Source organism: Salmo salar, chromosome ssa09 (genome assembly GCF_905237065.1).
Source record: "Salmo salar chromosome ssa09, Ssal_v3.1, whole genome shotgun sequence".
NCBI lineage: Eukaryota > Metazoa > Chordata > Actinopteri > Salmoniformes > Salmonidae > Salmo > Salmo salar.
In genome coordinates this window covers 119,881,130-119,891,306 of record NC_059450.1, presented here as the reverse complement: position 1 = coordinate 119,891,306, position 10,177 = coordinate 119,881,130, and the positions used below count along the sequence as shown (strand labels likewise).

Below are 10,177 nucleotides of genomic sequence, written 5' to 3'. Positions count from 1 at the left end.
CTAAATAAATGTTCAGAGAGCTTCATGTTGCAAACACATTGCCGTGCTATAGCTTAGCCAATGTGCCAGTAGAACAGCATCAAGGGTGTTGGCCTTCGGGCTATTTGGATGTGATAACGTTATAGGCTAAGCTATATAGGCTGAATCTTTAGTTTATTCATATGAAGTAAAAAGTGAATAACTAACTCATAATGACTGGCAGGGGGCGTACAGTATGTAGCCACACTAGCCACTCTACTCGCGTGCACCTTATACATCACTCTCATCAGCATCCCTTCTATTTGATTGGCTGCTTACATTTTATTGCGGGCAGTCATCACTATCTCGCAACAGTGCAGAGGGCATCTCACAGTCACCGTTCGCTGTGATGGGAGGGAGCGGAGAATAGATGGGCGTCTGCCTCGCTAGTTTATTCAAGGAGGAAGAGAAAGGTATGAGAGGGGCAGGGCATGGAGAACAGAGGTAGGCTAGATTAAATACAAGTAAGGGGTCTCTTGCAGATTCTTCTTAGATCTAGGGCTGTTGACTAGTCTTTATCATAACCAACAGACTCCAAGGGAAATCATTGAAACATTGTATTCATACTTTCACATTATAATGCGGAAGGCATGTCTTGTAAAGTGACATGTCACGACAGAGCGAGAATATGAGCAAATAGTCAGTCAAAAGCGAAGCATTAAGATAGGTTTATACGGAACAACAACAAAAAAACAGAGGAGAGAAGGCGAACTATGACCGAAAATGATTTCTGCTAAGAAAACTCCGGAAAAGAGTCGTTATCCTATTCACTATATGGTGTGGCACGACAAACATCGGCAACTGGAGAAAGCGCTATCAGCGAACGAGCAGGTGAGTCTTCGGACGACACGTCCTCGTCTATCTGATAAAAAAGCGTGGGCCATGCCAATATCATTTGGATAGGTTTAGGTTAGCTGTGCCATCTAATGTGACCACAGTTCACGAACCGTGGGCTCGTAGAATAAATTGAACGGTAGGAGGTGGTGGAAGTTACATATGTTTCAATAGGTGGCTACCTGCCATGAGTTTACCTCGAGATTGCAAATTAGCCCATGCCATGAAATACCGTAAACCTCGTTTGAAATGTGTTTCCATCATTGTCGTTCAGTGGGAGTCAGAAAATGTGTATAGGCTTTGCTACAATTCCATATAATGATGTCATTGCATTTAGCGACCACATCATGAACTTGCAACATTGTATCATTATTGAAATCATCTCCTCTAGCCTAGTCAATTTCATTACAATTTCCTTGCTATTTGTTACATTTTCGCAAGCTATAGCTGTGCGTGCGTAAAGCTGCTAGTAATACTATTTCGTGTTGTGTCCAATACTGTACCTACCCACCACCTAAATGAAGAGGAGGAAACCGTGGGAGACAATGCAGATATAATGTGAGCGAATTGATGCACATGCACAGTGATGGAAATAATACCAGTCTTGACTCGGCTGTCAGAAGAGGATGTGTGGCTATGCCATGTTTACTATTTCTATGATATGTCCATTCCTACAGAATGAAATTGCATAGGTGGTCATGTATTCTTTCTGGGATGTACTGTCGGAACATTTTAGCCTGTCCGTCCATTTATTTGAACCCATAAATATCTAGAACATGGTGCATGCATACAATGGAAATAGGTACTACAGGACAGACTGTTGGACACAAGGCATGACAGACAGACACCTGAAAATACTGTCTTAAATGAACAGTCAGTGCACCTCTGCAAGAATATGGAATATCTAACACAGGTTTCCTGCAGTTTCCCAGCCACACGGACAATTCAGTAGGATGAATACGACTGAACTAAAAACCTCAAAACCTGCACACTATGCAAAGATTTAATTTCCATTTCTCATGAGGATTTGCATTATTTCAGTGCCTTATTATTTCAAGCAAGATTAATCACGTGTTTATAATACAAAGCATATAATGCAATGCATTTAATATTGACAAGAAATGGTAAGCAATTGCGAGAGTGCAGGTTTTAAATGACAGTAGACTGAAATGCCAGTTCCCTGTTCTGCTGCTTATTATGCACCAGGTTGATGTGCAGTACAGGCTTAGCTTCCCTACTGTAACACTGTCACATCAACATAAGGGCTGTGGTTGTTTTTCACTCTGAATGTGAGGGGGAAAAACTGTTTAAAGGGGAGTATTTGCATGTCCTTCATATGTCCGGTCACTGTGATTGACACCTTATTTACATGTAGATTTTTTTAGGACATTTATAAGACTAGTTTACTCTCACTCACATCTCCGAACCTGTCTCGAATGTCATACCTGCTCAGTCATAATTATATACTAATCCAAATTCAATTCCGTTCAAATAACTTTATTTGACAGTACACACTGTTAAAACGTATGGTAAACGCTCAGGCCTAGCACCCCTTGGCTCAAATGCAATGCTGTGCAGCGCACTGTGATGCTGGTGATGATTCAAGTCTGAGCCTCATTGATTATAACTATATAACGCACCCCCAGTTGATGTCATTTACAGGGCGCTGACAGATAAATCTTGGCCTCTCTTGGCAAAGCATGCAGGCTTATGTGTGTTTATGGCTCCATCAGGGGAAGAGTTAGACTGGCTGGCCAACTGTCTGTCTGGAACTCCCAGACTGACTGGCTGGATGTATGGACGGTCAAGTGTGCACATGAGTGGATTGGATATGGCTGACGGTGGTTGCATATGTGTCAAGGATCAATGGTATCTAAAGGAGTGACGGACACAAGAAATGCACAGGGTGTAGGGTGTAGGGAGCAAGTGCACACAGGGTAAGCAAGGCTTGCGCCTCACTGATGAAAGAACAGAGAAGTGCTGCGCCAGCAGAGAGAGAAAATGTTATTGGTATTGGGTATCCGGGAAGGAGAAGAAGAAGCACATAAAAGAGCAAAAGTAAAAAAAAGATAAATTGAGCAGGGAGGAGAGTGAAGAGGGAGAGCTCAATGCAGCTTCTTTAAGCAGTATCATCAAACAAAGCAGAGGGATTCTTGGATATAGAGACCTGACAACAAGGCAGAGACAAAGAGGAATAGCCAGAGGTTGTAAAGTAACATGAGGATGCAAGTGGGATAGTGAAGGGAAGAAACGAGGGAGGAGTGGAAGGAAGGGAGGGATGAATAACAGCAGTGTGCAGCAACATATCACCATATCCTGATCCAAGCACTAAAAATGCATCCCAGATATGTTTGAAATGGAACAAGATCCTTTTCTAAAAAATAACCTTCTACCAAAGAGGCGAAGAGGAGCCACCCTCACTCTAATGTGTAAGATGCTCACAGTCTCAGCTGGGCGCTCATGTCAACTCAGCAGTCTTGAAGTCTGATGATATCATACTGGGTGGGGACAGGCCTCACAAATTACATTGTCCTCCTTCCTCGTTTGTCTCTGCTGTACCATCTGTCTATCCCTGCCTGTAATCTACAGTACATTTCCCTGACCCGTTATACACAACATCCATCCTCCCCTCTGTCAGTTTCTCGCTCCCACACCCAACGTATCTTAGTTTTCCCCCGATTCCCCTCTATGGTGCTCCATACCTCCATCTCCTCTCCCCTCTACTTACCTCTACAGTGCAGTGAAACTCTACGCTAATTGCAGCAGTGCAGTGTCACTAGGGATAGGGGTGTGATTCGTCTACATTTAGTTCAATTGCGGAAAGCTTTTAACCGAGAGAGAGGACAGAAACAGACAGCAGTACTCCTTAAAGCTTGAAAAGATGTCCCTGCTAATATTGGGTTGCATTTGTGTGCCTGAAAAGGAAAGGAGGATATGAATGGTACTTCGTGGCCCATATCTGCCTTTGCAAACCATAACGTAGGGACAGACTTACTGTATATTTGCATGCGCACACACACACACACACACACACACACACACACACACACACACACACACACACACACACACACACACACACACGTTGTAAATAGCTATGCATAAAACTCTCTGAGGTTAGTACTGAATTCAACCTCCAATTCTCCAGATATCCTAATCTATATCAACGATCAGACATGGAAAAAGTTAATTTAATTTAATTAATTTTAATTTAATTTAATTTAATTAATTTTTTTAAAAGTTGTTCCACAATAGTCATGTTATTGTTTCCTGAAACAAACCGCCCCTAAGCAATTCCAGTTTCCGTTCCGACATTTTGTATTGATGTTTACTTAACCACGGTATCTTGTTGTCATTTCATTATGCAAATCCAGGGTATTTTCAGCTTCTATTCCGTGCATGAGATCAAATGTGAGGTTCCTACCTTAGAGATAGGAGTAGGTTCCTCCTCGCTTTGCATTGTGGGGGACTTTCCGCTATCCACTGTTTCGCTATTCACAACTTCCTCCTCCCTTCACACAGAATACCATCTGTTGTCTCCTATCACTGAGCAAAGTAATACATGTTATTACATTAGTCTTATGGTGGTATGACAAGTGACAACAATGGTTACAAGACATGTTGCCAATATAATGCGTCTTAAAAGTTTTAGTGATTTAACAGTAGAACCTGTAGCATAATGAAGGTTTGACTTTGGTTTAAAACACTAACACAAGTGTAGATGATTGTGAGGTTTAGTGGTGATTCAGATGAAACATTAAAGGCTGTAGCCTAATGGTTTGCCATTGGTTTGCATATTATCCCAAATATAAATGTATAGGTGATCATTTTCACCCTCATCCGCAAGTATGAGAGAGCTTAGAGTCTCTTAGAGTCTCTTCAGTTGGACATGTATCAGAGACTAGTGCTGTCACATCTGTTATCGAGGAGGAGGGAGAGACCCACATATCTCTCCCCGCCCTGCCTGTGACAGGTTCACTGACCATGGCAGAGTTATTTCACCCAGCTCCATCCTCCTCCATCCTCCCTCAGTCCCTCTGCTGCTCTCACCTCTGCCCAGCCGTCCCTCTCGCTCAAATTTACTGGGCTCAGACTGTCAGGCTCCAACTACTCACTCCTGCTCTGGCCTCATTTTCTTTCTCTGGCCTGCATTTGGTGATAGAGGGATGGCAATGATATTTAGTTATTTTGAGATATCTATAGGTCATGCATCTGATGGTGTGGTCTCATTTGCATACGCCCCACTTACACCATACACTCGCAGAGAATGACTGCATAAAGATACATTATCCCAAGCGCTGTCATTTAGTCATATACAACGTTTGGCTATAACTAGGCTATAACTCTCCAACACATATTGAAAATGGATCAATCACAATTGTACATAGTAACTACCGATTTTAAAAAGGGTAACACTGAAAATAAGGGGGACAGGTTGATTTTTTGAACCCCTCCCAATGAGCACACATATGATTCTCATGCGCTCTCCGCCCACCACAAACATATTTTGGTCTCACAATAAATGATTGATGTTGGTTTAAGTAGCTGCCAGAGAACATTAAGGCAAAGCAGAGAGAGTGCAGGAGTAGACAGAGATGTCTATCAATTATGCAGTTTCCACGGAGAGGGAGAGAGGGGAGGACCAAGGGAGGGGTGGAAGGAAGGGTGGAGGAGGAGAGGGAGATAGCGGAGGACCAAGGGAGGGATGGTGAAGGGTGGATTGAGCCACGGATGGACCCAATGAGGAAGAGAAAGAGAGTGAGCAGGCACTACGAGTCAGTCAGTGGGTGATTAGGATGAGCAGAGAGAATGGGGAGACCCAGTATGACATAATATCCTTACTGTATCCACCTGGGCCAGTCAATTCTGTAAGTGCCTCAGAGTAGGAGTGCTGATCTGGCATAAGGTCCCCCAAATCTTATTCATCATGATCTAAAAGGCAAAACTGATCCTACATTAAATCAGCATCTATACTGAGACTCTAGCTAATGCCTGCCCTGTCTGTGTGGGTGTGTGGGTCTGTACGTGTTTGTGTGCTAGATAGTACGGCTCCATTTGTGGGCTGTTTGTTGGTCAGAACCACATTGTTCACATGCGAATGAGTAAGTGTGCCACTGTGTTTCAAGGTTAATGTGTGCGCTAGTGTGAAGACGTGAGGATGAGGTGTGGACTAAGAGGTGCCGTGTGTCTGTGTACCACAGCAGAAAAGTGTTAGATTTGAGTGTATTGGTTTAGCGTGTCAGTTCTATACCGTAACTGACCAATAATGTTAGCAGTGTTGTTGTCAAGAGTGGTTTCCTTTTTTAATATATATATATTTTTGTATTTTTTTTTTTCATCTCATTTTACTGAGCAGATAGAGAGAGAGAGGACTTGTGTCTGTGCGTGATTGCGTGTTTGTTTGTGTGAGAAAGTTGCTGCTGTAGTGTTTCCATTTGAGTGTCTCAATGGTGTAAAAATAACATCAGACTAGGTCAATGGGGGGCCACTTGTCTTAAACAATAGGAGTTTCCTGAACACTCCCTCTCTATTCTCTCCCTTACTTATCACACCTCTCCGCCTCATAGTCAAGACTTCTTAGAAGGCTCTATGCTTGTATACTTAATTAGCTTTATACAACGGGTGGGTCTAATCCTGAATTGGTTTAAACCACATTCCAGCCAGTCTCTATTCCACAAGTTACCGCCGACTAAATCTATGACGTTAAAATGCCTATTTACTCTGTTTCATCTAACTGCGCAATCCACTGTCTCATCAACCCAGCCAGGCAATTTATAAACTTGATCTCTACTATAAAAAGCATCTGGACATTGTCTCACATTTCTTTTAGACTAACATTTCGTTTTCAACAGTGTAGATTTGTATAAACCTTGCTGTCTGTCTGTCTCAGACATTTACTCAATACTACAGTAAGAGTAGATTGTCCACATGTGTTATCCTGGCAAAAAAAGAGAAGTCAGCAAAATAACATTTCGATTCAGAGTAATAAATACATTTAATAATATATCTGAGCAAACCAAAAACCATTCAATATATACAGTGCATTCGGAAAGTATTCAGACACCTTGACGTTTTCCACATTTTGTTACGTTACAGCATTTTTCTAAAATGGATTAAACTGTTTTTCCCCTCATCAATCTACACATAATGCACATAAAACATCGCCACAACATGAGGCTGCCGCCACAATGTTTCACCGTAGGGAGGGTGCCAGGTTTTCTTGGTTCAGTATTGGTTTCATCAGACCAGAGAATCTTGTTTCTCATGGTCTGAGAGTCTTTAGGCGGCTTTTGGCAAACTTCAAGCGGCCTGTCATGTGCATTTTACTGAGGAGGGGCTTCCGCCTAGCCACTCTACCATAAAGGCATGATTGGTGGAGTGCTGCAGAGGTGGTTGTCCTTCTGGAAGGTTCTCCCATCTCCACAGAAGAACTCTAGAGCTCTGTCAGAGTGACCATCAGGTTCTTGGTCATCTCCCTGACCAAGGCCCTTCTTCCCCGATTGCTCAGTTTGGCCGGGCGGTTTCCATCCATTTAAGAACGATGGAGGCCACTGTGTTCTTGGGGACCTTCAATGCTGCAGGAATTGTTTGGTATCCTTCCCCAGATCTGTGCCTAGATACAATCCTGTCTCGGAGCTCTACGAAAAATGTCCTTTGAACTCATGGCTTGGTTATTGCTCTGAAATTCACTGTCAGCTGTGGGACCTTATATAGACAGGTGTGTGCCTTTCCAAATCATGTCCAATCAATTTAAATTACCACCGGTGGACTCCAATCAAGCTGTAGAAACATCTCAATGTTCAATGGAAACAGGATGCACCTGAACTCAATTTCGAGTCTCATAGCAAAGGGTCTGAGCGTCTGTTTTTTATTTGTAATACATTTGCAAAAATTCTAAAAACCTGTTGTCGCTTTGTCAAAATGGGGTATTGTGTGTAGATTGATGAGGAAAAAAAGTTATGTAATCAATTTTAGAATAAGGCTGTAACGTAACAAAATGTGGAAAAAGGGAAGGGGTCTGAATACTTTCCGAATGCACTGTATATATGAAGAAATATCAATAGAAAACAGGTCAAACTAAATGAAGTGCAGCTAGTTGCAGTCTTTCCAGCTTCAGTTTGAAATGATTGTATGAGCTGTGTTGTTGGCAACTCCTATGAACAACAGAGAGCACGTTTTCTATGCTAGGTGAAATCGTGCATCATTTGCACATTATTATGGATGTATCCAAATAAATGTCACTAGAAAACAGTTAAACAAACGCAAATGCAGCTACTTTGTTGTTATTCCTGCTGCACTGTTTGTCGTGACTGTAAGTTAGCCGTAGTTGGCAAGCTAGCAAGCAAGGGATAAGAATGTTGCCAGCCAGTATCGCAATAAAACATTTAGAACGAACGACTTGTTCTGTCCATAGATACAGAACAAAAATAATTAACAACTGGGTCGTGTTGTCTCTGGCAACCGATAGAACGAACGACCAGCCGGCTTGGGTAGCAACCCTAGATTTGTGTCGGGACTATATCTTGTGGAAGGATGAAATAGTATGAATAAATTCATCAAAATAAAGTTTTTTTTATTCAAATCATTATTTGAATATGTTGGTAACCCGTTGATAATGCCCGTTGGTAACCCCTTGAAGCCGTTGTTTGGACGATATATTGGCACAGTTTTCCGGCCCGAGAAGAAACACCAGCTTCTAGGGTATTATCACTTAAATATTGTAGCGAATGGTGACAGTGCAACACCCCTTGTGGCTTTTGAACCCAGGCCTCCCAGCCTGTAGGCAATCTTGCTAACCAAGGCAATCTCATCCAACACTAGGTTGTAATGAGCTTAGTTAGACAACAGTCGTTACAATATTCCCCCTCAAATTGTCAGAATACTACCGCAATCTTTTGCTGCTCTGCTCTTGCTGTTTATGTACTTTTCACCGTTATCTGCCAGTTTCACTCCCTTTCTTATCCTTTTTTCTATCCATCTATCCATCCATCAATCCATTCTCTCTCTCTCTCTTTCCTCAGTGTCATCCCCAGGGCCACTTGGAGGGCCCTACAAAGCCACTCTGACATCAATCGCTCACTACCCATTATTCAGTACACCCACAGCCTACGCCATCACCACCCTCTCTATCTCACAGTGCAGCTGCCGCCACTCAACCAGTCAGCTCCAACGCATAGCACACCTTCCTCCTCCTTCTCCCTCTCTCCCGCCTCTTCTTCTCTTGGTTGCTATAGCGATACACCTCTATTCTCTCCCTTTATTTCCTCCACACCTCGTCCTTCACCTCTGACAGTGCCTGTGTGGATTCCTCCTCCTGTTTTTCTGCCGTTCCATTCCTCCTCTCCGGCGTCCCCCTACCCCCTCTTTGGGATTAGGAGCCCCGGTTGTTGCTTACGATCAAGCGGTGGCGTCACTAGCACTAACGCTGGTCTTGCTAATTACAGAACAGGGCGTGGCCCCCAGGGAGGCCCCTGGAGAGAGAGGGAGCGCAGCGGGGGAGTTGAGGAGGCTCCACGTGGGAGGAGGGAGGCTGCTCCTGGTGAAAAACAACCCAGCCTCATCCCTCTGATGTACTGTACAACACACTCCACAATAACACACTGCAAAGTATACTCAACACACCAACACCAACCGTTGGGGCTGCACTGACCTGCACTGGGGCACACGTGAACCAAAACGCAAGCCCTCACACAACAGTGTGTGTACTTTGTGATTTGAAACATTTCCAATGCAAATATGAATAGACACAAAGCTCGGATGGAATTGTACCATAAAGCTATTGCGCTTATTCCCTGTTACAACTGCTCCTCCCCTCACAACAGCAAGCTCCATCCATCCATCCATCCATTTCCATGCATTGTCATTTCTTCAATACATTTTCCACATCCACCAGTAAGGCAGATTCAGATTCCCTAGAGCGTCTCCTTGTGTGCATCCCAAATGGCACCCACACCAGGGCCCTCACAGGGCTCCCACAGAGCTCTGGTCAAAAGTAGAGCACTAAAGAGGGAATAATGTGCCATGTGGGACGCACCCCAGTCGCCTTCTATCAGCCTCCCCTCATTAGGATGTCAGCGTGTGGTTGGTTTATTCTTGACCTTGGAACCTGCCAGGTGCTCTAATGAACTTTGTTTAATCACAAGCCAGAGACCAGATTTATAGACATAGAGACTTGCTGATTTAGACCAACTAGACTGCAGAGCAGAGAGCCTACATCAAACACACTGCAGTAGTCTACTAGACTGATATAGCTACTGTATCAAAACTGAGGCAGGAAGAGGCTGAGACAGACAGAGAGAGATGGTGTTACAAAAAAGGTCCAGTT

The 10,177-nt window shown here is 43.5% G+C and overlaps 1 protein-coding gene across 1 annotated transcript in view; it reads left to right on the top strand.

The window, feature by feature from the left end:
- The first annotated feature begins 341 nt into the window (after window positions 1-341).
- The window catches only part of LOC106612649 (ankyrin repeat domain-containing protein 13B), a 36,580-nt gene continuing 26,744 nt past the window's right edge, over window positions 342-10,177 (top strand). Inside the window, exon 1 of the mRNA XM_014214016.2 lies at window positions 342-849. Coding sequence (XP_014069491.1) covers window positions 742-849 — 108 coding nt within the window. The 5' untranslated portion in view covers window positions 342-741. The remainder of the gene's footprint in view (window positions 850-10,177) is intronic.